This window comes from Dromiciops gliroides, chromosome 2, assembly GCF_019393635.1.
Source record: "Dromiciops gliroides isolate mDroGli1 chromosome 2, mDroGli1.pri, whole genome shotgun sequence".
Taxonomy (NCBI): domain Eukaryota; kingdom Metazoa; phylum Chordata; class Mammalia; order Microbiotheria; family Microbiotheriidae; genus Dromiciops; species Dromiciops gliroides.
Window position 1 is genome coordinate 344,066,844 of NC_057862.1, and position 27,808 is coordinate 344,094,651.

General features: G+C 38.9%; 1 protein-coding gene across 1 annotated transcript; it reads left to right on the forward strand.

Moving 5' to 3' along the window:
* The first annotated feature begins 3,000 nt into the window (after positions 1 to 3,000).
* LOC122744149 (gamma-aminobutyric acid type A receptor subunit pi) lies at positions 3,001 to 27,565 on the forward strand. The gene is given in 14 exon segments (XM_043989545.1): positions 3,001 to 3,056; positions 3,993 to 4,111; positions 9,927 to 9,994; positions 11,030 to 11,247; positions 12,835 to 12,917; positions 22,736 to 22,873; positions 25,005 to 25,063; positions 25,065 to 25,158; positions 25,793 to 25,905; positions 25,907 to 25,942; positions 25,944 to 25,984; positions 27,263 to 27,389; positions 27,391 to 27,423; positions 27,425 to 27,565. Coding segments are annotated over 14 exon segments (1,326 nt in total).
* Positions 27,566 to 27,808: the final 243 nt, after the last annotated feature.

The window sequence follows — 27,808 nt, forward strand, 5'->3', positions numbered from 1 at the left end:
TCTGCTTCTTAGGGGAGGAAAGCCTAGACAAGAAAGTGCTGAGCATCTTAATGGACCCTACTTCTTGCTGAAAATTGACACTTACTAGCTGTGTGACCCAGGGCAAATCAATTAACCTCTTTGAGAGTGGTTTCCTTAACTATGAAATGAGAGTATTGGACTCCTATGGACCCTTCCAACTATAAATCTATGACCTTATGATCCCTCCATCTTTTTTTAAGTGTTTAGGGAGTTTCTGGGGGATACCCTTTTACCATGAAGCCACATCCAGATCCCACATTCCCTTTCACCCCTCAATCTCTGTGATCACTCTCCCCCGCCCCCCCCCCACCCCCCCACAACTTTATGAAAGCTCAGGTTTACACAAATGGAGGGAAGCCTGTTTAGCCAGGAGGCAGAAGATGGGATAGAAGACGGACCAGACTTTGGAAACCTGGGTTAAGGTACCAGCTTTGCCATTACCTAAGTTGATTCACCTTTATGGGCCATATTTTCCTCCTCTGTAAAATGAGGGGATTAAGGCAGCAGCTAGGTGGTGCAGTGAATAGAGCAGTGGCCATGGAGTCAGGAGGACCTGAGTTCAAATCCGGCCTCAGACACTTAACACTTACTAGCTGTGTGACCCTGGGAAAGTCACTTAACCCCAATTACTTCACACACAAAAAAGAGGGGATTAAACTATATGAACTTTGAGGTCCCTTTTAGCTCTAGCAAGATGTGAACTTTTGAGGACACTGGGAAAGGAAAGGAGAGGAGAGGTGGATAAGTAAAGAAAGGATAAAGTGACTGTGATCTATTAAAGCTCCCTGGGTCAGCCTTCCCATAGGGGATAGATCTGGGGAAAGTCTTGAAAATTAGAAGTAGGGGAATGACTTTGTAAATTGGAAGTGGAAGGTTGTTTGGGGATTGTGAGAGATGGAAAGAAGGACAAAAAGCATTCATTAAGTACCTCATTATTTGCCAGGGCCCATGCTAAGGAAGCACTTTACAAAGATCTCCCTTTGATCTTCACAACAACCTTGTGAGGTAAGTGCTATTATGCTCCTCATTTTACAATTGAGGAAATTGACACATATTGAGGTTGCATGACTTGCCCAGGATTATACAACTAGTAAGTATCTAAGGTTGGATTTGAACTCAGGTCTTCCTAACTCCAGGCCCAGCATTCTCTCCACTTTGTAACCTATCCGCCTCTGATGGAGGCCTGATGGCAAAAGTAATGACTGTTAGGAGCGAAAGGTCACCAGATACTAAGTGATGTGAAATGAAAGAGACCTGAGGACAAACAGATAAGGAGAGAACATGAGCCAGGAAGTCAATGAGGGCAAGAGATCTAGGATAGTGAGGAAGGAAGAAAATCTTTTCTTTTAATTTTAATTTTATTTGTGATATTTAATTTTATTTTATACACTTATAGAACATAGATATAATATACACATACACATATATATGATTGATATAATGTAAATTTTCTACATTATTACATTTAGATATACCTAGAAATAATTCTAATACATATAACTTAGTATTTTAAATCCTTAAATGTTTCATAAATAACATACACATATCAATTTACATAAATAATTTAGATGACAAATTTGTTTAAATATAATTACTATATAAATAAGATCTAAATAAAATCTTAATGAGGACACAAAGGGGAGGGAGAGGATTCCATTATCCTCATAACCAATATAACCAATATCCTAGTATTTAAGATTGATGGGAGCAAAAAGAGCAAAAGCAGAATTCTGGAATTTGCTCTACTATGGGAACCAGGATGATAGGACTCAGAATCACTGGATCTTCATTATGGCCTTGGAAAACTCAGCTGCTCCAGAGAAGCTCTATCCCAAGTGTGACTGGAGGCCTGGCACTCAGAGTGCCCCCCTCTATACACACACACACACACACACTCACACACACACACCCTGACTTTAGGGTTTCCAGGATATTGGAGCCCTGGAAACCCAAACTTGAGAATCTCCATTCCACTGTCAGAAATGTGATAAGTGACCTCAGAATCATCTATGTGATTTGCTTTCTTAGAATAGTTTCTTACATCCATTCTAAGCTTAGGAAGTAAAGGCCCCATGGACCCTACTTACCTGCAGGTGCACATGCATACACCCAGACTCTAGCTGGGTGTCTGCACTAGATGAGAGATGATAAGTCTGAAAAAAGAGCAATGACAGCATCCTCAGACATTTAGTGTGGCATTTGGCCATCCCTGCATAAGGGACCAGACCGCAACTGAAGCCCCATACAGCTACCCTTTGTCTCTACCCAGCAGGAGTAAAACTTCTGACACAATGTCAGACGATGGGCATGGAGAAGGTCTGGATCAGAGCCAGGATGAATGTCATAATATGATTTCCCTTCTAGCAAAATCACTGAAGTCCACTGCAAAAGTAGTCCTGGATCACCTGGGACCTCATATCTCATTTAGCATAGAAGGGATTTGGCAGACAGGGATCAATAGGACAATCATGTTGGAGTAATAAAGTCTCAGGTTTTGCTTAGGATGACTTTTTTAATGTAATTCTTTACAAAGAGCACAATTCCTTACTTTGTTTTTTGTTTTTTTGTTTAGTGGGACAATGAGGGTTGTGACTTGCCCAGGGTCACACAGCTAGTGTCAAATGTCTGAGGCTGGATTTGAACTCAGGTCCTCCTGAATCCAGGGCTGGTGCTTTATCCACTGCACCACCTAGCTGCCCCGACAAAGAGCACAATTCCTAAGAAACTTTCATGTTTCCTGTGACAGAGGAATTGGAAGGGATGTTGCAGCTCATTTGGTCCATTCCTTGCCTGAAACAAAAATCCCTCAAGCTGAGTGTGTGGCTGATTGCTGTCCCTCAAGGAATCATCCTTCCTTCAAAACACTGGGGAGAGTGAAAGGTGTATGTCCCCCTTAAATTTTCATTTCCCTCATAATGTCCTTTTTGACTTCACAGGTGACTTCACATTTCTGCATTACTGTGAGACAAGGTTCCCAACATGTATCACGGCTCTTACCATTGGATCTTTGTGTGTCTCTGTATCTTAACTCCAAGGTAAACTGAACCACCACAAAACCACCTTAGTCAAAACTGGTTTATGACTATGAATTTCAAACGGTGGGCAAGGCACTAAAACTTGGCAACTCTCTCTGTTTCATCAAACAAAGGCCAAACAAAGCATTCATTTCCACTAAGCACCAAACTTTTGAGTGAAATATAGTTCACTGGATTTGCTCTCAGGCAAATTTCCCACGAACCAAGTTTCTTTTAATGTCAGAAATGTATGTCTTTCCTGTCTAGTAGATAAACACTCAAGGCTTTTGAATATGAATTAAGTTATACCAACTAATACCTGAGGTACTCTTATCTATGGCACATATTCACAGTGAAATAGATTCAGATTGGTTGATTGTCACTTAGCATTAAAGAATATTTGGAAGTTTCTCCATGAGTTACTTCTCTCTCTCTCTCACACACACACACATACACACTCACTCTCTCTCTCCTCTCTCCTCTCTCTCTGTCTCTCTCTCCCCCCTCTCTGTCTCTATCTCTTTCTCTTTCTCCCCCCTCCTCTCTTCTCTCTCTCTCTCCGCTCTTCTCTCTCTCTTTCCTATCTCCTCTCTCTCCTATCTCCTCTCTTCTCTCTCTCTGTCTCTGTCTCTTTCTCACCTCTCCCCTCTATCTGTCTGTCTGTCTGTCTGTGTCTCTGTCTCCTTTCTCTCCCCTATCTCCTCTCTCTCTCCTATCTCTCTGTTTCTCTTTCTCTTCTCTCTGTCTCTCTGTCTGTCTCTCTCCCCCCTCTCTCTGTCTCTTCTCTCTCTCTGTCTTTCTCTCCCCTCTCTCCTCTTTCTCTCTGTCTCTCTCTGTCTCTCTGTCTCTGTCTCTCTCTCTCTCTCTCTCACACACACACACACACACACACACACACACACACACACACACACACACACACACACACCAAGTAACAAGTCTTGCTTTCTGTTCCAGAATATGCACCCAGGGGAATCAGTCTAATATCCAGACCAACAGCAACGACAAACTCTCATTGCCTGGTTTTGAGAATCTCACTGCAGGATATAACAAGTTTCTCAGACCCAATTTTGGTGGTAGGTTATCATATTTTCCAATAGTTATGAATAAAAAATAATAGTTGCAGTACTCAGAGGGGAGAAAATGCAGACTTTCTTTTTAATTTACTTTAAAAACTAAACAGGAAGGGCAGCTAGGTGGCACAGTAGATAAAGCACTGGCCCTGGAGTCAGGAGGACCTGAGTTCAAATCTGACCTCAGACACTTGACACTTACTAGCTGTGTGACCCTGGGCAGGTCACTTAACCCCCATTGCCCTGCCCCCCCCCAAAAAAAAACAGGGAAGAGGAAAAGAATGGAAACATGTGAGAATGACACCACCAATAATTCCTCATATGACTTTGGACATAGAAATTTACTTCTTCATGCATCTATGTGACTAGGAAATGTTCCATATTCTGTCAGCATACATTGATACAGAGTTTTCAAAGCACGTTCACATGTATCATCACATTTGGTTTTTACAGCTGTCTTTAAAGTAGGCAGGACAGGTGTTGTTGTTCCTGTTTCATAGAAAAGGACATTTAGGATCATAGAGGTTTAATGATTTTTCCAAGGTCACATGGGCCAGGATTATTTTTTTTTAATCATATCTTCTAACTATACCATTGCTCTGGAAATTGCCTTTCTGTAGTAACCTATATGTAACTCTGGGAAGAAAAAAGTTCATTACTAACTTCATCCCTTATTGGTACACACCCACTTAGCACATCCCATCCAGTATATGGTATCATAGGATCCCCCAGATATTACAGATAGTGCGTAAACTCAAGCTTTTCCGGCAAATGTTCAGTAAACATCTCCTACCATTTCTGCCTTGGCCAAAATTTCCTAGGAGGAAGCTGCCCTCTGGTGGCATAGTTTAATTTTATTACTGAAGGGGAAAAAAAAAACAAACCAAAAACAAAAGAAACCATCAACTGTTTAGAAACACACTCCAAAACGCAGCAAGCCTGGAGCTACCAGGGTATTAACTATCCTGTTCTGCATTTTCAGGGGGTAGGGGTGTTTCTGGGAGTCTTACCCCACTCCCACATGCTGGCTTTCTGACCTGCAAAACTCCCTTTCCTAGAGATTAACATTTAATTACTCTTCAACCTCATTGGAACTGAAGGTTCATTTCCAAATGTTCCATATAAAAAAAAATGTATTGCTCAATTTTCTTAGACACCGACAACCAGGTGGCACAATGGATGAGGCATAGGACCTGGAGTCAGGAAGATCTAAACTTTCAAATCTTGGCTCAGACATGAGTGTGTGATCCCAGGATCTGTCTCGTTTCTGAGCAAGCCTGTCTCATTTTCCTCATCTGTAACATGGGGATGATAATAACAGCACCTACCTCAAAGAGTCTTTGTAAGAATCAAACAATTTAACATATGGAACATTTGCAAATTTTAAAGCACTAGAAAAATGCTAGCTATTATTGTTTTTATTCGATTAATCAGAATGCTTTGCTTGTTTAGCATGTAGCAAGTTGTCCAAAGGGTTGTTGCAAAATAAAGGTTCCCTTTCTTTTTCTCCCCTCTTCTCCTAATTAAACAGACTTCTTTAGTTACTGGTAATACTCTGTCTGCTAGGAGAGGAACCATCAGTTCTTTTACTCCAGGTGAATATAGACTCACTACCCAGGAATCTACATTTGTTCACTTTCCAAAAACTCCCAAGACACAAGAAGAGTCTGCTTCTGCTTCCCTGGACTGTCCTCTAGAAACCTGCTTCACAGGTTGAGATGGGACCCTGAGCTGCAAGGAATCCATTTGTTTCCAAAGCTGGGATATTCACTACCCTAGCTGGTCTGCATAGTCCCCAGAATTGAGGCTGTACTTCACCAAATCTTTCCAAAGCCCTTTACTCAGGACTGCATTTTCTTTGTCTACCTTTTTATTTAAAGTTAATAAAACATCTAAAATACACTCCACTCTCTCCAACTCCCATTTTGACATTTTAAATATATTGAATATCAATAACAGTTAACCTGGGATCTTAGACCTTGGGAATCCAAGTGACCAACTGCAGAATGAGTTAAGGAGGGTAGTGTTTCCATTGGAAAGTATATCAGCCTGACAGTCCACCAATACTGGGCCCCAAGCTCTGCCACTAAGTAGGGGAGTAGAATTTCAAAGGTATATTTTTTTTGTTTGTTTGTAAGGACTTAAAAGTTAATCTAATCTAGAGGTTCTTAATCTGGGTTTCATGACTAGATTTTGAAGGATACATGAACTTCAAAGATGAAAAACAAATACATCTTTATTTCATGCTTATTTCACTCACTGCATATTTGCATTTCTTTCATTATAAATTTAAAACAAAAAATGTATTCTGAGAAGGGGTCCATAAGCCTCACAAATGGACAAAGAAGCGTTAATCTAATTCGATTCACTGATCTATTCAGTTCTCTCATGTTTAGTCATAGTCATCGACAGATTTTAGAGCTTCAAGGACCCAAGAAGGTCACCTTGTCCAACTCTCTCATTCTAGAAACAAAGAAACTGAAGGCCAGACAATAGGAAGAGGCAAAAGTGAGATGTGAAACTGGTCTTCCCTCCCCAAGGCCATTGCTCTTTCCATTGGACTATGATGAACCACCTTATTTTATAGATGAGAAAACTGAGATCCAGAGAAGGGTAGGGATCTACAAGGCCCAAGTTCTATTGCTAATTAGTTTCAGAATTAGAATCTGAAGGACCTTGGGGGAAATCCCTGACAAATACCGCTTACTAGCCAGTTTTGGGTTTTTTTTCAGGGCAACGAGGTTTAAGTAACTTGCCCAGGGTCACACAGCTAGGAAGTGTCAAGCGTTTGAGGCCAGAATTGAGCGCAGGTCCTCCTGAATCCAGGCTGGTGCTTTTTCCACTGCACCACCTAGCTGTCTCTACTAGCCAGATATTTTAATACCAAATCCCATGTTCTTTCTTTTTCTTTCTTTCTTTCTTTCTTTCTTTCTTTCTTTCTTTCTTTCTTTCTTTCTTTCTTTCTTTCTTTCTTTCTTTCTTTCTTCCTTCCTTCCTTCCTTCCTTCCTTCCTTCCTTCCTTTCTTTCTTTGAAGGGCAATGAGGGTTAAGTGACTTGCCCAGGGTCACACAGCTTTTGTCAAGTGTCTGAGGCTGGATTTGAACTCAGGTCCTTCTGAATCCAGGGCCAGTGCTTTTTCCACTGCGCCACCTAGCTGCTACTTCCCATGTCCTTTCTACCACATTATGCTTGTTTAAGTTCTAGCTCTCACATTCTGTGACCTAAGACTGATGATAATCCTTATTTTACCAAAAAAGCTGTGATGGTACAAACCTCTGCTTGAATCTCTAAAGCAGTAGTCTCCAGACTTTTAAAATCAGGTGCCTTTCAGTTAAACAAAAATATCTACTATCTATATATTTACTTATTTATAAATAAAAAACATTTACTACTGTACCAATAATTACTACTATACCAATAATGTTGTAAAACTTAAACAAAAAGTAGAAAATTTTAAAAGATTAAATAAAGATAAAAATATTGGGGCAGCTAGATGGCGCAGTAGTTAAAGCGCTGGCCCTGGATTCAGGAGTACCTGAGTTCAAATCTGACCTCAGACACTTGACACTTACTAACTGTGTGACCCTGGGCAAGTCACTTAATCCCCATTGCCCTGCAAAAAACAAAAACAAACAAACAAAAAAAAAGATAAAAAATATTTGATCCTATAGTCAGTAAGTGGACTGTTGGAGTTTATGGAGTAGGAGAGTGATGTGGTTTGGATGGCCTTTTAAGAAAGTCACTTTTATAGGTGTGTCAGAAACAGTGCCTGACCTCAAGCAGCTTACCAGCCAATGTGGAAGATAAAATTTAGGAGAGGTGAGAGACTTGAGGCAGAGTACAAGTAGGAGGCTTTTACTCCAAAAAAGAGGTAGATGATATGGGATTGAAGTTGTGTGAGTGATAGAGGTTATTGGGGTAGAAACCACAAGATTCAGCAACTGAATAGATCTGTGGGGTGATGAAAAGTGAGTAAAGAAAACACCATGAGGGGCAGCTAGGTGGCACAGTGGATAAAGCACCAGCCCTGGATTCAGGGGAACCTGAGTTCAAATTCGACTTACCAGCTGTGTGACCCTGGGCAAGTCACTTAACCCTCATTGCCCCACCAAAAGAGAGAGAGAGAGAAAGAGAGAGAGAGAGAGAGAGAGAGAGAGAGAGAGAGAGAGAGAGAGAGAGAGAGAGGAGAGAAAGAAAACACCATGGTCCCTAACCTGTGTAAATGAAATGATAGTGGTGTCTTCAATAAAGAAATAGGAAAGTTTAGAAGAAGGATATGTTTAAGGGGAAATGCAATGCATTCACAACTCATACATGCCTTTTCTTTTTTTTTTTTTTTTTTTTGGTGGGGCAGTGAGGGCTAAATGACTTGCCCAGGGTCACGCAGCTAGTAAGCATCAAGTGTCTGAGGCCGAATTTGAACTCAGGTCTACCTGAATCCAGGGCCGGTGCTTTATTCACTGCTCCACCCAGTTGCCCCCATACATGCCTTTTCATCTTGGGCTGCTCACCCTTTTCAAATATGCTCCCCCCCACCAAAAAAAAACACACAAAAAAAAACAAGAGAGGAGTGAGGGTTTACTCACCGCCATTGCTCCTGAGGGCAAAGCCCTTAGCTGAGGGGTTCCTGCTATAGCCAGGAGATGATGGAAGGGTGGAGTGTAGGCACAACAGAATGTGTGGATATGTGGAGAATATTTCTGTTCACTATCTGGGTTGGGGTAGCTAGAACAAGGGATGTGTTGGTAAATGTTTAACAACCAGCTCTTGGGGAGAAGGGGAGAATTATTGCATTCTTAAATCTAATCTTCATCATTAAAATTTTTTCAATCATTCTGTTAAGTCTAGACAATTAACAAGACAATAAACCCCTGGCTATAACTACTCTGAAGAGGCTCAAGTTATATAGAGTTTCAGTGGTCCAGTGGTGGGAAGAGATGGAGTAAGAGAGTGTTTAAGGGGGTGTTAGAGTTGTCTTGGAGATGAGCTCATGATTGACTATGGTGGGATGAAGGGAATGTGGCCCATTTTCCCATTCTCCCATTGGTTAATCATGTATACCCTGGGGGAAAGGGTGTCAAACCAAGGTCCTTCTGGGTTTGTTGGGGGCAGCTGGACATCAAAGGGGATAGAGTGGGGCAGGAACTGTCTTTTGTCTATTTTTATATCCCCAATACTTAGCATAGTGCCTAGCACATACCCAGTGCTTTGAGACAGCTAGGTGGTAAAGTGGATAAAATGCCAGACCTGGAGTCAGAAAGACTTGTTCACATCCAGCCACAGACACTTAATAGCTGTGTGACCTTGGAAAAGCCATTTAACCTCTTTTTGCCTCAGTTCCCTCACCTGTAAAATGGGGATAATAACCCAGGATTGTTGTGAGAATCAAATGAAATTTGTGAATCACTCAGCAGTGTCTGGAATATTGTAGGTACTATATGTTAGCTATTCTTATTATTCCAAGATCCCCTACTTTAGAGACCATTGATCTGCACTACATGCAGACCCTCTTCTGTGCAAACCATTTTTGGCAAGGGGTTACAAGCACCTCATTACAAAAAACAGGCCTGGAAGTGAGGAAGACCTAAGTACAAGCCCTGCCTCTGTGACCCTGGGTTCCCTAAATGCTCAGTGTTCTAGGCAGATCTCTAGGGCCATCTGTGGTAAAGGTGACAATGAGCAATGTTAGAGTGAAATCACACGTGTAGTCATTTATTATCCCCTGGTGTTTAAACAGTAGGCACTCATGTAATGATAGAAAGAATCTCACATTTTGGTCCTCATGTTATCCTCTTCTATCTCTTTCTTCTTCTGCAGGGGAGCCTGTTCAAATAGCACTGACACTCGACATTGCCAGTATTTCTAGCATTTCAGAAAGTAACATGGTGAGTGCCTTTCTTTCTCCCCTATGCCACAACAGATCAACTTTTTTTCATGCCTCCTAGGGATATGGTCTCCAGTAATACAAAAAGTTTTAAACATCAAAACCAAAATTCATTTTAATCCAGAGGCTTTGTCAAGAGACCCAAAATAGTCAAAGACACTTTACAAAGCAGATTTTGAGAATAGTAGGGAAAGGAAAGTGAAGCTTCAAAGACCCAACACATAAAAATCTAGTAACCATTTTAAGAGAGAGAAAGTTTGGTGTTGGGGGAAAATACAATAGGGAATATTTGACATCATGTAAACCCTGAGGATGAGGGAAATTGGGTAAAGATTTACAGCTAGTATCTTTCAATAGTTCTGTAATGGAGGAAAAATTGCTTTAAAAACTAGGCAAAATTAATTCATTTAGTGGTATAGTAGAAAAAAAAAAACAACGGACTTGAAATCAAGAGAATGGAGTTTAAATCCTAACTTTGGGCAATTTAGGTAGCTCTGAGACTCCTTTTTCTCATCTGGAAAATAGTAGTAACTATACTGGCACTACCTACATCACAGGGTTATAGTGAAGAAAGCACCCTGTAAACCTTGATGTGCTATTCAAGTGTGAGCTAGTATCTTGGAGAGGTCCCAGTGTGCATTGTGGGCCAACTATGAGCATCTCAAGCATCCAGCCTATGGACAAACTTAGGATTTGGTGTTTGTATTCAAAAAGACCTTGGAGCTAGACTAGAGAAGTTTAAGTTTTATGCAAAGGACAAGTTAAAAGGTTTAATTGAGTGTTATGAAGCAAAAGGTCTTTGCTTACTTCTTCAAGTACTACCCCAAATAAATAGTCAATCTGTTCTCTTGTTGGCACTGGCTACCACATCTAGGGCTCTTTAACAATTTTATTGATAAGTGTTGCTCTTGTGCTTCTTTTGATCTTAACTTTAGGATGATTGGATCTTTTCCTCTAAGTTTCCTAGCCAGGTTCCCTTCATACCACACAATGACTTACCCACCTACCCTCAGTCCTATAAAACCTGTCTCCTTAGGACTATACTGCGACCATCTACCTGAGGCAGCGATGGATGGATCAGCGGCTGGTGTTTGAAGGCAACAAGAGCTTCACTCTGGATGCTCGCCTTGTCGAGTTCCTCTGGGTCCCTGACACCTATATTGTGGAATCTAAAAGGTCTTTTCTACACGAAGTCACTGTGGGAAACCGACTGATTCGATTATTCTCCAATGGCACTGTCTTGTATGCTCTCAGGTAGATCTGTCTGGAGGTACAAACGAGCTGATGATGAGCAATGGATTAAGGGCCAGAGCAGGCTTAGCTATTTCCCCATCAAATTTAAAGATGAATTAGTTTTACAAGACCCTATTTTTCTCTAAGGAGACAGTCACTTTCCTTGTCAATCTCTGTTTATGTCCTAATTCTCTACAGCAATTGAGCCCTCCCATATCATTTCAGATTACCAAAATATACAGGCATCTGTGGGCCTAGGAGAGGAATCCAGGAAGCCTCTTTATATGACAGCTATGTGTCCTTTCCAAGGTCACCTTTGTATAGACATTTAATCAGATATCCACTGACCTAAGGCCAGTGTTATCTGAAATTTTATATTACTGGAGCTGGAAGAGATCAGAAAGATCATCCAATCCAGTTGTCTCATTTTACAAATGAAGAAAGTGAAGCTCAAGGAAATTGACAATCTCAGAGTCATCGAGTTGTTTTTTAACAGTGAAGGCTCCTGCCTAGAACCATGGTACGCTATTAGTCTGGATATTAAGAAAAAGTAAGACAGAAAACAGACCCTCCTTGGGACTGAGTTCAAGCTCTTGATAAAAACATTAAGGCTAAAATTTCATAGGAAGGACCAGTCTAACCTGTTGAGACAACCAAGGAACAACTGGATTTCTATAGTCTCCATTTCCCTCTTTCCTTTATAGATAGGAAAGGGGGAGGTATAAAATTTAGTTCCACCCCTATAAAGGAATTTTTTTAAATGTTAAATGATATAAACAATTATTATTGTAAGCCTTGGGCCTTATAACCAAATATGTCTAACTTACTTTGTAGTCACTTTTAGTGAAGCAACTTGATCCAGTGGGAAGAGTATAGTTTGGGATGCAGTAAATCTAGGTTCTTGTTACCTGCCACTAACTCTGTGACCTTAAGTAATTCCCTTAGCCTCTCTGGGAGCAGCTAGGTTGTGCTACAGATAGAGTTCCAGGACTAGAGGCAGGAAGACTCATCTTCCTGAGTTCAAATCCAGCCTCACAAAATTACTAGCTATGTGACCCTGGGCAAATCACTTAAACTGTGTTTGCCTCAGTTTCTTCGTCTGTAAAATGAGAAGAAAACGGCAAAACCACTTCATTATCTTTGCCAAGAAAACTCCAAATGGGGTCACAGAGAGTCAGACACGACCAAAAAAAGACTAAGCTAACCTCTCTGAGCTTCAGTTTCCTTATCTGTCAAGTAGAGGTAATAAGCATTTTCCTTCCTCTCACAGCTAATAGAGAAATGCCTTAAAAAACTTTAAACTATTATCCAAATGGAGGGCATCAGTAAATGCTTTGCTTCTAAATTAGAAACACTTCAACTTCCCCCTATTGGGATGTGTTTCTCTTGATGCCCCTTTACAGTATCTAAGCTTCAAGCAGAGGCATTGAAGTGTCATTTGTCACCCAAAACCCTAGTGGTGCTTTCAATGCAGGGTCCAAACCACATGTTCACTTCAAGAATCAAGCTAAAAGTCCTCAGGGCCTCACTACTGGAAGAGAAAATGTACTTTATAAGGCATCCTCTCAGGAGAGGCTTTCTGAAACTTGGTCTCTTTTTCTCCTCCAGAATTACTACTACTGTTGCATGTAACATGGACCTATCTAAATATCCCATGGACACACAGACGTGCAAGTTACAGCTGGAGAGCTGTGAGTATAATATCCTGTGGGCCCTTGAGATTATTTTCATGGCTGACTTTAAATCTGTTTAATAGCCAAAAAAAAAAAAAAGAACATCAACTGTATATAGTGTCTGTTCTTGATATTAATCCAGGATGACAAGAGGCCTTTGACTGCTCTCACCAAGAGATTTGGATAAGTATCACAAAAGAAAGAAAAAATGTTAACTGTTAGACCTTCTTTGGAGCACAGTTGTGTGTTGATACCCAGGGTTTTGAGGTAATATTGGCCCTCACAGTCAAAGGAAATGTTTTAATGAAGTTACTTTCCTGTGGCACATTACCAGCAATCTTAACTGCTTTACTTGTTTGTAGAACCATGATACTTATAAAATATGAAACTGAAGGAGACAGGGTATAGTCAAAAGCCCCAAATGACAATTTTCCCACCTATCATCTTTATTAGCTAGAGAGAAGGAAGGAAATAAAATGAGAAATGTGCATGAGATTAAAAGAAGGTAAAATGAATTAGAATGGAGTAAGAATCAAACAGAGTTCTGGGAGGGGGCTAAACAGAATAATAATGGCTACATTATATAGCATTCACTATGTACCAAGTGCTTTACAATTATCATTGCGTTTAATCCTCACAGCAATCCTGCAAGGAAGGTACTATCATTATCCTCATTTGACAGATGAGGAAACTGAAGCAAACAGGGTTAAGTAACTTACCTAGGTTCACAAACCTAGTAAGTGTCTGAGGCTAGATTTGAACTCAGATGGTCCCAACTCCAGGCCCAGTACTCCATCTACTGCACCACTTAACTGCCTCTAACAGAACTGATAATATATTTACAAACCACTTTGCAAACATTAAATCTTTTTATAAAGCCTCTCTATAATCAGCAGCAGCAGCAGAAGCAATAGTAATGGTAGTAGCAGTATCTATAAAGGTTTCTGCAGTGGTGTGCTAGTAAATGTTTAACAACCAGATCTCCAATGGACATTTTGGGAGATGGTACAATAGTTGCCTAGATCTAGGCCAGTGAACATCCACAACTTTATTTACTAATCCAAACATTTATTTAAGAATTCTTTTTTTTTTTTTTTTGGTGGGGCAATGAGGGTTACGGGACTTGCCCACGGTCACACAGCTAGTAAGCGTCAAGTGTCTGAGGCTGGATTTGAACTCAGGTTCTCCTGAATCCAGGGCCGATGCTTTATCCACAGCGCCACCCAGCTGCCCCCTATTTAACCATTCTTGGGAATCTATCAATTCCTTCAGCATAGTATAGTGGAAGGAATATTAGATCTGTGAAGAACTATGTTCAAATTCTAAAACTTCAGAGCTATGTGACCTTGGACAAGCCAGTTATGTCATTTGTAAATGCAGGCAATATCTGAAGTATTAGCCTTCTATGATGGTTGTAAAAATCAGATTAGATAATGTGTGAAAAGGCTTTCTAAATCTTAAAGCCCAATAAAATATTAGCTATTATTATTATATTTTCCCATTTATGGTCCCTTAGTTGCCATAAGTTTACATTTCTGCATGTGACAAAATTTCCTTTCTTTTGTTTTCCTTTTTAATTAAATTTTTTTCAAGTAAGAAAAATCTTTTCCTTCCCTCCCAAATCCCACTTGCTCATTGAAAAATAAAAGACAAACTTTTGTAACAACTATAGACAAATCCTCTCATTATGAATGCTTTAAAAGTATCTGAAAAAGTAAGTCTCATTTTGCATCTAGTCTATCCCCTATCTGTCAGGAAGTAGACAGGATGCTACATCATTGGTCCTTTTAGATCATGGTTGATTATTGCATTGATAAAGACTTCTTGTCTTTCAAAATTATTTGGGTGTTTTTTTCCAGTGTTGTTGTGATAATATAAATTATTCCCTTGGTTCTGCTTACTTCACTTTGCATCACTTCATATAATTCTTTCCAGATTTCTTTGAAATTGATCCTTTCATCATTTCTTATGGTACAACAGCATTCCATTACATTTGTACACCATCATTTGTTCATTCATTCACTATTTGATGGTCTTTTGTTGGTGTTGTTTTGTCCATTTCACAAATTGCTGCTAAAATAATTTTGTACACATGGGTCATCCTCCTCTTGATTTGATCTCCTAGGATTATAGTCCTACTAATGGAATCCTCGGTGGCTATGCAATCTTTTTTTTTTTTTTAGTGTAGTTCCAAAATGTTTTCCAGAATGACTGGATCAATTGGTAACTCTACCAATAACATAATACTGTGCCTGTTTTTTTTAATTGTTTCCTTTTTTTATTAAAAAAAATCAATTTTCTCTTTCCCCTCTACCATTAAAAAAGAAAGAGAAGGGGGCAGCTAGGTGGTGCAGTGGATAAAGCACCAGCCCTGAATTCAGGAGGACCTGAGTTCAAATCTGACCTCAGACACATGACACTTACTAGGTGTGTGACCCTGGGCAAGTCACTTAACCCTTGTTGCCCTGCCAAAAAAGAAAAAGAGAGAGAGAGAGAGAAAATAAAAATGAAACCTTTCAACAAATATGCATAGTCAAGCAAAACAAATTTCCCATTGGACATGCCAAAATATATGTCTCATTCTGTACTCTGACTCCAACACCTCTTAGTCAAGAGGTGAGTATGATGTTTTATCATCAGTGCTCTGGACTCGTGCTTGTTCATTGTATTGACTGGAGTTCTTAAATCTTTCAAAAACATTTGTTTCCTACACAGTCATTGTTATTGTATAAATTGTTTTTGTTCTGCTCAGTTTACATCAATTCATACATGTCTTCCTAGGCTTCACTGAAACCATCCTTTCTATCTTTCTTATAGCATGAGAGTGTTCCATTATATTCATGTTTAACTATTCTTAAAGTGGCAGACAACCTTCTTTGCTTCCATTTCTTTTCTACTATAAAAAAGAACAGTTACAAATATTTTTGTTCGTATGGGTTCTCTTCCTCCTCTTCTTCCTTCTTGTTCTTGTTGTTCTTGTTCTTGTTGTTCTTGTTCCTGTTGTTGTTGTTGTTGTTCTCCTCCTCCTCCTCCTCCTCCTCTTCCTCCTCTTTGTCCTCTTCATCTTTATTTTTAATCTCTGGGTTATAGGCCTATTGGTGGTATTGCTGGGTCAAAGAGTATTCATGGTTTGCTGATTTTGGGAACACAATTCCATTTTGCTTTCCAGAATAGCTAGGTCAATTCACAGCTTCACCAACAGTGAATTAATGTGGCTTTTTTCTCACAGCCCCTCCAGCATTTCTTATTTTCCTTTTTTGTCAACTTTGTCCATCTCAGGCAGTCCAAGGTGGAAATTCAGGATTGTTCACATTTACATTTTACTAATTATTAGTTATTTTGAACATTTTTGTGTAGTTATTGTGTTTTTCTTTGGAGTTTTTATTAAAGATGTTTTGGAGTTATTCTTTTCTAGCTTTGTATCTTGGTCATCTGTCTCCATAACAATTCTTTATCATGGGAGACTTTTTCTGCTCACTCATTCATCCAACCTTACTTCCAATAAGATTGGGACTTTATTTTAGGGCCTTTGATCTATGTATTTTGGAAGGGAATGATTGGGCCTTGTTTGGTCTTGCTTTATACTCTCTGGGGTCCTGCTGCTGCTCTCTCTAGGTATTGAATACTGTTTTCTTCATGCATCTCAGGGGTGGATCAGTCTAAGGTCTAACAAAATTTTAGTGCACCCAAAGTGGTCTGATATAGGGTGAAGTCGGATCATTGCCGTCTTGGTCTGAACTTTCCAAGCTCTTGACCTCAGTTTGGGTCTGGGTGATACTTGTAGGTTTGCCTAATTGGAAACTGTCAGCTAGCTAAAAGGTTCTGCATGTTCACAGAAATGCAGTACACAGCTTCATGGCCCAGTACAATTCTTGGGTGGGAAGGAACCACATAGTGTACTGTTGAACAGACCCATCTCCCAATACCTCCTGACTTCTATTCATTTTCCTAGGCTGTGTACTGCAGTAAAGAGAGATTGTTCATAGAGGAGGCAGCTCCGTAAGAAGTAGGAACAGGAGTCTACTGCCAGCTCTATCACTCTGACCCTAGAACTAAGTCATAGACCCATTGTGGGCGGAGGAAGGGAACTCAGTCTAGAGATGGCAAAGGCAATTGAGTATTGGGGCAAGAGCAATAGCAAGCTCAGGCTCAATACCAAGAGAGGAGTGGGAACAGAAGTAAGCAGCAGCTGTTATCATTCTAACTCCAAGACTAGAGTCTGAGATTCAACCTCTAGCCTCGAGGCAAACTAACCAAGGCAGGAGGCTGAGACAAGGAGTGAGATGGCATCTGCTTTTTGGATTAATCCACCCCTTGGATTTCACAGCTTAGTTTGTTACTCTTTCAGGTCTTTATTGGAGGTAAGGTGAGGCTAATGGGCTGCACTGCTTTTTTCCTCTTCCACCTTTATTCCTTCCAATTTTCACCCCTCCTCTTACTCCCAGTCCTAGTATTCTAGGATTTAGTGAACAATTTAATTGATATATACAATTTGTTAGCATCTGGTACATGTAAGTTCCCACTTAATAATGCATCCTGATGTGAAGGTAGCCCTGGAGTTGACAAAGAATACGCATGTTAAAAAACCTCAGAAAGTCCTACCAAGCTGGAAGTGAATATGGATGGTGTGTCTGATCCAAGGATTCAATCTAGCTACCAAATTAGAGATTTAAACCCCTAAAGACTACTAGCTCAGTCACCAGAATTGTTCTGGTCCTTGAAACTCATGAAATGACTATTAGGCTTTGCAGGGATATTTTGTAGAAAAAATAATCTAACTACTAAAATCACAACTTTTTAAGGCATTTAAATAAGTGGAAAAATACCATGCTAGGTACTGGGAGAGATAAAAAGGTAATCAAGATATGGTCTCTGCTTTCTGGAATCTGATAGATTCACTTATTCATTCATTCAATAATATTTAAGTACCTGATATGTTCAAGCAATGGCCTAGACACTTAGAAAGATACAAAGTTTAGATAACCCATGATTCTTGACTTCAAGGAGCTTATAGGTAATTTTTATACATATACATGATAAATGAATTAGGAAATGATAAAACAATGTGCTTTGTGAGACACAAGGGAAGAGTCCAGGGTACTACAGGCATTGGAAATAGTGTAAGCAAAGACATGAAGGCAGAAGGCTAACTGGTACATTTAGGAAACAGTATATATTGCTTTGACAAGAGTGTAACATTGACGTGAAGCTCAGGCCTTTCTGTCTACAGGGTACCCTCTTCCACAAAAGTTCAACTGTAGTTCTATAACTCCACTGTTGAGCAAAAATTCTTGGTTCTTGAGTTCCTGACCAGATTTCCAGATCATTACTGGAGTCTTTGTCTCCATTCCATTTTCTCTTCTTAACCAAATCTTTTAAAAGTTTCTGTTCTGAGGCTTGTTGGGAATCTTGCTTGGACTAATTTTAACTACAGTTCATTCCTCTGACCTTAGTTTTTTATTTGTTTTTTAATCTACCCAGGTGAGTTGACCTGGATTCTATAGTCTCAAAGGCAACATAGAAATAGCAGTCCAGACATAGCTGTTACTATGCCAATGATAGTTCAATACTTACCCTACTCTTACCCTTTATAATTCTGCATATCACCCTAGACCTTCATCTTTTTTAACTAAGAAATCCAATCATGTTTAATTTATTCTTATTAGAATGTACTCCATTTCTTCAGTAATCTGATTTTTTTTTGGGGGGGGGTGAGACAATTGGGGTTAAGTGACTTGCCCAGGGTCACACAGCTAGTAAGTGTCAAGTGTCTGAGGCCGGATTTGAACTCAGGTCCTCTGACTCTCAGTGCCATGTACTCTATCCACTGTACCACCTAGCTGCCCCTGAGTTTCTTTCTCTTATATTTTTCTTTTTCTTTTTTTTTTTTAGTGAGGCAATTGGGGTTAAGTGACTTGCCCAGGGTCACCCACAGCTAGTAAGTGTTAAGTGTCTGAGGCCGGATTTGAACCCAGGTACTCCTGACTCCAGGGCTGGTGCTCTATCCACTGCACACACCTAGCTGCCCCTTCTTATATTTTTTTTCTTAATTCAATTGTCTCAAGATGCAGCAACTACAACTGTACATAGTATTTCAAGTATGGCCATAGCACAAGTGTAACATTCTTAATTTTGTTTTATTTCTAATATATTTCTATTCTAAGAATCACTATTATAAATGTTAGTTTTCATCTTTATGGCTCCTGTTTACCTGGATCTATGTTTGTATTGGGAAAGTTTTATGCATTAGATTGTGATGCAAGCTGCCAAAGCTCTTAGGTACAAAGGTACACCAAAGGGGTGAGCAATGATGATTGTCAAAAAGTTGGTAATTAAACATATTTCTCAGGTTATGTTGAGACAGCTGGTTGAGAGTCCTGGTAATCTATAATGGATCCACGAGACTTTTCCAGCTTTGTAACTGCTGACCTTGAGTAGATCATTGTATTAGCATTGTTTGGTTTCTTTTTCTCTAAATTAATTCATTACTTCATACATCAGCCAATCAATAAATATTTACTAAGGACTATAAGTGTCAGGCATTGTCCCTAAGTCCTGGAAGCACAGTAATGAAAGTTACTTGCAAATCTGCTGTCCACTCAGCAGTTGTCGAGGCCTCTCAATGCTTTATCCCATCATGTGGATGTAATGATTACCCTGGAGAGCCTAGTGTCATTTGCAAAGCTGGAAATTCACTCTTTATTGGTTTATTATTTCCTGTAATAATCATTGGACTGAACATCTGGTGGAATTTCAACATTTCTAGAATGTTGGCCCTACTTAACATTCTATTAATATATTTCCGAGTGAAACCACATTTAAATGGACACTATGATATTCTCATGATGAACCCCAGAGACTGTATATGAATGAATTAACCTCAGTCCTTCATTTATCATAAGCATCCCTAAGCAACCACCACTGAAGTTACACTAAACTGCAGAAACTTTGGAGAGTGGCATTTGTGATTGGTGGTCAGGGGCAGCCATTCAAAAAGATAATTTCTCAGGGTATCAGATACAACGCATGTAATAGATGAAAAATTAGTCAAGCACTGGAGGCCACTGAGTATTCCTTATGTAGGGCACAAACGGGCAAACGTTTGAGTAACAGAATCAATTTATGAAGCAGCATCATTTTTCAAAGGTAGACATTTAATTAAAGACTCAGACAGACAGATTAATTATCTTGTTTATTAAATTAATGCAATAGCTTTCTTGATGCAGTGCAGCTGTTTGGTGGCTAAGCCAAACTTCAGGTTATCAAAAAGATAACTCATTTTTTCCCCACATGGAAAAAGTAATTGCCCTTGACGTGTTCTACTTCAGCTTGTCTCAAATCCCTGAGGCTGGATTCTTAATACAAACTCAAAGGCCTGCCTGCTTAAACACTACCTGTGCCTCCCCAATGTGGGGAAGAACCACTCACTAAATGTTCAACAGAGGGCAGCTGATTAATGGGAACCTTGCCAAGAAGATTTTTTTTTAAAAATATATCCACTGGGAAACATTTTTACTACCCCACAAATATTCCCCTGTGCCTTTCAACATCTCATAGTGTCATCACATGGGTTTATTTGATGGTTTTGAGCATCTGCAGGGTGAAAAAGTTTAATTCTGGAGTAGAGCTTTTATGTTGTCTGTTTAACTTATATTCTTCTGTTTAACTTATATTCTGACTTTCTTTCATCCTTGGTTTCTTTGATACCTTTTGTCTACTTGTGTAGCTAGATGACAATGGACTAGGGGTTCTATAAGAAAAAGTACAAATGGAACTCATATCAGGAAAATTCTCTGAGATTTAGGAAATAGATTCTTATCCCCTCTGCTGGAAAGAGACTTTGATTTTCTTCGAAATGTGTCTCTTACCACTGATGCATGTAAAATTAGAATCTGCCGACCTTTAAAAATGGATCTATAATCTTGTGAGAGTAAAATGGTTTTTATCTGTAATAATGGTAGACGTTGTAAAGGCATCAAAGCAGTTAGGGGATTTGCTTGCATGTAGGTTGGTGAGTTGGTTATGAGCATATGGGAATCGTAAATAATTGGGTCACTGAGAGTCACCAGAATGTGAGTCCTCAAAGAATAGTGCTTAACATCATATCATGTATACAGTAGAAGCACAATAAATATTTGTTAAATAAGCAAAAAGGAGGGATCATGCTTTGTGAGGGGTTCAGGGTTGACAAACCTCTGAAGCAAATGTCAAAAGGACAAGTGTAATATTTTTGAGTGGCACAGTCAGGACTTGCCTCTTTCAGTGTTCTCCTATGTGTGTCCCCAAATGACATTCTACCATGGTCTTGGTGAAGATGCCTTTACACTCCAGTAGCTTTTATAAGGATTGGGAGTCAGGTTGGAGGGGGGATTTATGGACAGCTGCCACCCTGATTCCTAACCCAGACTTTCTTCTCTTCTTCCAGATTGTCTTTCACTTCTGTGTATTTGCATTCTCAATTAATTGTTCTCTCTATTGTTTCTTTGGTAAGATTGGCCCCCATGTTTTCAAGTCTTTCTGTTCCTGCTATGTAGGTCATGCATGATGATTATTTTTTCTCTTGGATCACTTTGGAAACATCCTTCTGTTGTTCTAAGCTCTTTTGGGATCCATAGGATCTTCTGCCTCATCAGGTATTGATTATTTTTCATTTGTCCTGCAATATTTATCCAGAATGTTTGGACTTGTTTAGATTATCTGGAGGCCATATTATTCCTTTCTTTTAATAACATTCTCCTCTGCTTATTTATCTATTTGAGGTTTTTAAGTTTTCTTTCTCCTCAAATCTTTGGTAATTTCAGTTCTTTTTAACTTATATCTCCATATCACTCATTTTCTATCTCCTTCTCCTTTGATAACAGTTTCCCCAGAGACTAGACCTCAAAGTTTTCTCAGATTTCTCCCATGCTGTAGAAATATACTTTTCAGCCTCTGCATGAATGAATGACTTCAGGGTGATAGAATGACCTCATCTGGATACCAATCCCCTTTCCTTCAGGCCTGGTGGAGTATTCTATATACATTGACTTTCTGCCCTAGTTTCTTTCTTTATTCTCTGATTGAATATTATCACAGTACAACATGCAGTCCCAGGCAGAACATACTTTCCCATTTTACACAGCAGAGGGTGAGGGAGTAATGAGAGTTGAATTCTATTACAAGTCCATGGGTTTGGCTTCCTGTTAGCCTTGCCATAGCAGGGTGACCATTCGGGGAGGGAATGTTGAATGAGTATATTATCGATTAGCGGATCAGCCTTATCCATTGTTAATTCATTGGGTTATTACCTTGATAAAGTACCTTAGACATAAATTCCTATTTAGGAAAAGGATGAGAGCTTGCAAGAATCAGGGAAAGTGTCTAGTCCCTCCGTGTTGTTGATCATATGACCCAGAACGTCCAAAAACCCCAAACTTTATAGAATATTGTAACTATACTTTTCTTCTCTGCAAATAAAAAAATAACCCTAAGCAAATGCATATATGAATAGCTGACATGTCACCTCTCAAAGGGAACCATATAGGTCAATATAGTGATCAGCACATTGTGGGTCTTCAACTTATATTTAATAGTCAAAGAGAAATGTTTTCCAAAAAGCATCACTTCATTTTTAACTTGACGCAGGAATTTCCACTCTAAAACTGATTTCAAGGATTATCAAGGAAGAATCCTTGTGCTTACCATGTTTGTTTTACTCTACCAAGGTGCACTTTTGATGATCAATCCCACATTACTATTATTCCATACAAGTTAATTCATTTGGTAATCCTTTTTCTGACCTGCTGAATCATAAATGGGATAAAACAACATCCCACTGACACTGATTCTTTTTCCAGGGGGTTATGATGGAAGCGATGTGGAATTTTCATGGTTGAGGGGGAATGATTCTGTCCGAGGTCTGGAAAATTTGCGACTGGCTCAATATACTGTGCAGCGGTATTTTACCCTAACCACTAAATCCCAACAGGAAACAGGTAAATGAAGGAGATGAAACTCAATAAAAGGAAAAATAACTGAAATGAGAAGGGATGGTAGAGGTAAGGTAGGACTACTGAACTTAGAAGTATCTTCAATTCTCCTTTTTACTTTTTTCACTGCCCTTCTGGGTACAAAAGTCTCCTGAGAAAAAGAGAATTGGGCCTGTCCCTGTCCATTTAAAACGCAGAAGTGGAATAACTCTCTAAGGAACAGAAGACATTTCTAGGCCAATTCTGAGGCAAAGTGACATTTATCCAAAGTCATTTTCTAATAGTCAGTGAAACCCTGGGGCTCTCACATGCATAAAATTCACCTTGAAATCACTTTGTCTAAATGATATTTCTTCTGTGTTTTATTGGAGGATTGGTTTTCTGCCACAACAAAAATTAATACTGCATTGATAGGTGAGGAAGCTATCAGAAATTCACAACATCAGCAGGGTGATTTCCACAACTGAAAAGGAAGGAATTGCTTGTTTCACAGTGTTTCATAATTAGAACCCTATGCATCTCAGGTCTGTCAACAATCTTTCCTTAAATATGCATATGGATTGTTCAGGTATAAAATGGGATTGTGGTATTTTTACCCTGTGGTAACATCAAGGATACTTATTACCATCAATGTTAATGAACTTTAAAAATATATATCGTATTTACTTTCTTGGGAATGGTTGAGTATATAGTAGGTTAGGCAAATAGCATTTTCCAGATCTGGGATCCATTCACATTTTGTAGTTTTTCCAGTTTCAATAATTTTATATATAACAAATAATTATTGGTAGCTGATAATTTCTATTTTTAATAAAAATTAGAATTATTAATTAAAGTCACAAAAGATCCATTATTTCATATAAAGTTGTGAAGGTTAAATGTTCCTAAAGGTTCCTCTTCTAAGTCAGGTGAAAGGATCCAAATATCAAGATGTAATGTGCACAGTAGACAGAACACTGGACCAGGATAGGAGTCAGTAGACCTAGGTTTCTAATACTGATCTACCATTCTCTGTATGACCTTAAGTTAAGTCTTGGCATTGATTTCCTTAGTAGTTAAAATGAGAAGTCAATGCCCTCTACGGTCACTTGATTCAATTCACAGACTTTATTTTCATAAAAAGAAACTTCTAATGTCTTCATCTGACTTTTCTGGTGTTTCAGATACTTGATCCAAGTTTTAATTCTCAGGTTTGGACTTTTGCAAACAGAGCTTCCTGTCTGTCCAGCCATACCACACCTTTCCCAGCTCTACCACTATCTATCCCACCACAAATGAGATCTCTCCATCTCCCCTAATATAAACTCGCTTCTTCATTTGGTCTATTGACAATGGCTACTCCTGGTTTTGGACCATATCAATCCCCTTCTTTTCACTCATCATTCTTTGAAGGAAATCTATAGTGGTGACTTAGGTAGAATGTTTTAGGCCTAGACCATTGCTTAGGCTAGCCCCTAACTACTATTATATATAAAGCAGATATTTTCTAGATATCTCTGCTACTTCAGCATTCTTTTATTCCAAATTAACTAATTTTCATGATATTATACAATAATTATTCAAAATGACAGCCCAGAGTTAATGTAGTGTTTTGAATCACCAAAGAGCAGGCTAGAGGCAGCTGGGTGGTACAGTGGATAGAGAGCTGGTCTTGCAGTAAAGAAGACATGAGTTCAAATGTAGTCTCAGACACTTATTTTGTGACTCCTAACAAATCACTTCTGTCTGCCCTTAGTTTCCTACTTGTAAAATGGGGATAATAGTACTTACCTTGAGGTGTTATGAGGACTAAATGAGATAATATTTGTAAAACACCTTGTAAACCTTAAAACTCTATATAAATTTAGCTATGATTATTATAAACAAAGAAATGTTTAATTATGGTCAGTATAGTCTTAGTACTACATTTTACTATACCATCTTTTGAAAATTGGCTATCAATTACTGCCATATATGATAAATCTCTATTAACCTATTTTGGTTAGCCCAAAACACTGTTTTCATAACCATGTCAGAAAATTTAATGAATTTGTGCAAGATGCAATTTTCACACATTTGTAATCCTCCCAATAAATGATTCAGTCTATTTCTAACGTGAGCTGATATTATTTCATATCTCCTGTTTTCTATATTCTAGGAAATTATACCCGACTGATCTTACAATTTGAACTCAGGAGAAATGTCCTGTACTTTATTTTTGGAAACCTATGTTCCTTCTACTTTTTTAGTCATCTTATCCTGGGTTTCCTTCTGGATTTCCCTTGATTCAGTACCTGCAAGAACCTGCATTGGTAAGTTTCTACCGTGGAAATTGAATGGGGTCAAGAAGGATATCCAAACTGCCTAGTCAACATTAACATTGTCAATATCCTTCCTATTATTACACTGGTCTCATGGAGTGGCCTCCCTAAATAGGTTTGGGCTATAAGGTAGTATTGTCCCTAAATGCAGGGGGAAATTACTGGTATTCTGTATATTGGTATTTTGTGTACTAAATACTCCCTCTGCCCTCCAAGAAAAGAAGGTGAGTTTGAAAAAAAATTTCAATGAGAAAATTCACCTTCCTCCTCCTCATCCTACACCTCTACACTGACAAAGAAAAACAAAACTTGTTACAAACATGTATAGTCAAGCAAAACCAAATTCTACATTGGCCATATCCCACCACCATAACCCCCAAACTGTATGTCTCAATATTCCTGTACAAATTCATCTATTGTAGCCTTGTTTCAATTTGTTGTTGAATTTTTCAGAAAGGAGAACTCAACTCTATCCCTCTATGGGAGAGAGAGAGAGAGAGATGAGACGAGAGAGACGAGAAGAGAGACGAGAAGAGAGAGAGGGAGAGAGAGAAGGAGAGAGAGGAAAAAACCATTCTAAGTCTTTTTCACTGGCATGTGAGATATTTTCTCTTTCATTTCTCAGGTGTCACCACTGTTCTGTCAATGACAACATTAATGATTGGTTCCCGTACATCTCTGCCTAATACCAACTGCTTTATAAAGGCCATTGATGTATACCTTGGAATCTGCTTTAGTTTTTGTTTTTGGGGCCCTTTTGGAATATGCAGTTGCCCCATTATAGCTCCTTACAGAAGCTGGCAGACAAAGACCAGGGTAAGAATTTTGAGTTTAACAATCAGCACCTGGCAGGGATGTGAAAGTAGAAGTAGTCCTTACATCTAGATTCACATTGGCAAAATATCAGAATTGATTCCTCAGATTAAATACAGGTGGGGAAAATGGTGAACAAGAGTGGTCACATAACACAATGACTTTCCCCTTGCTTAGTTGCTAACATGAACGATTTCAAAGATAGGCATTAATCAATTAATATTTATTGAGCACCAATTATGTGCCAGGCATTGCCAAGCTAATGCTAATGCTTGCAAATACAAAAGGCACAAAAAGATAGTCCCTGCACTCATTAAGCTTACAACTTAATGAGAGAGACAACATACAAACAATATATATAAAGCAAGTTATATATAGGATGAATAGGAAATAATTAATAGAGGGAAGCCATTTTTTCATTAACAAGGAGGGATAGGTATAGGGAATGGACCAGAGGGAACTCCATTGAGAAAACCACTTTTACCTAATGCAAAATGGCGCCTTCTTTTCATCTTAAAGTCTTAGAAAGTTGCTAGAGCACCGAGAGATTCAGTGATTCACCCAGGGTCACACAGACAGTATATGTCAAAGTAGACACTTGACATACATCTTCCTGGTTGTTATGTGAGCTTTAAATCCACTACACCACTTTGCCTAACAAAGAAGATGATCCTATATATGAAAGACCAAGAATACTTATTGGATTGTTTTTACTACCTGGGTGCAACCTAGAAAAGGTACATATCAATTAAAATAATTCTCTGGATTTGCATTTTGATGTCATATCATTTGAACCTGCAAATCCAGATGTTTATTTTAATCTTGGTAAACTGTAACTGAGATCAACCATTTGAAGCATACTCCTCCTGCCAACTACCTCCCTATCCTTGCCTTGCCCTGTGGCCCAATAAAGATATTACTGATTACAGAATTTTACACAGGTTAGAAGTCAACCACATGGCCTATTTCCTGATATCGTAGCCTATTAGCCCTCATAATTAATTACCTTATCTTCCTTAATGTGAAAAAATAATCATTCCCATTTTTATGCCATCAAACAAGAAAAGGGTAACTTACTGTGTAACAAATAAGTCGTGGTACCCTAAAATCTGGAATTTCAGGGAACATTTCCTAGCAGTAGATGTCACTTAATTTATTAAGCTTGTATTAAGTACTATGCCTCAGAATTTATGACCTTTAAGTTCTTCTTATTTAATTGTCCACATAATTGTTTTTCTGAGTCAAGTGCTTATAAGCTAACTGCTTTCTCTATAAACTAGGAGACTTCTAAGGAAGTTGAAGAAGTCAATATCACTAACATCATCAACAGCTCCATCTCCAGCTTCAAAAGAAGATCAGCTTTGCCACTATTGAAATCTCCCAGTGATAATGTCAACTATAGTGACCTGGACAATGAAAACCAGTGACAAGTTCAAGTTTGTTTTTCAGGGATAAAATGGGTAGAATTGTTGATTACTTCACAATTCAAAACCCTAGTAATGTCGACCGTTACTCCAAACTATTATTTCCATTGGTTTTCATGCTAGTCAATGTATTTTACTGGGCATACTACATGTATTTTTGAGAATCAAATGCCTTGAAATGTTTTGGTCATAAGTAATGATGTAATGGCATTTTAGTCCTAATGTACATAGTACCTATTGGTGCTACAAGTGGCCAAAATATAACATTTGAGTAGTCATCCTTAAAAAGTGGCTCTAATGCCATGCCCTCTCTGGTATTATATAAGATCTTGTGATGAGGACACCAACTTATTTTCCTCTTTTTCTTTGAAGGACATCTTTGCAGTGCCCTGAGACCCCATGCC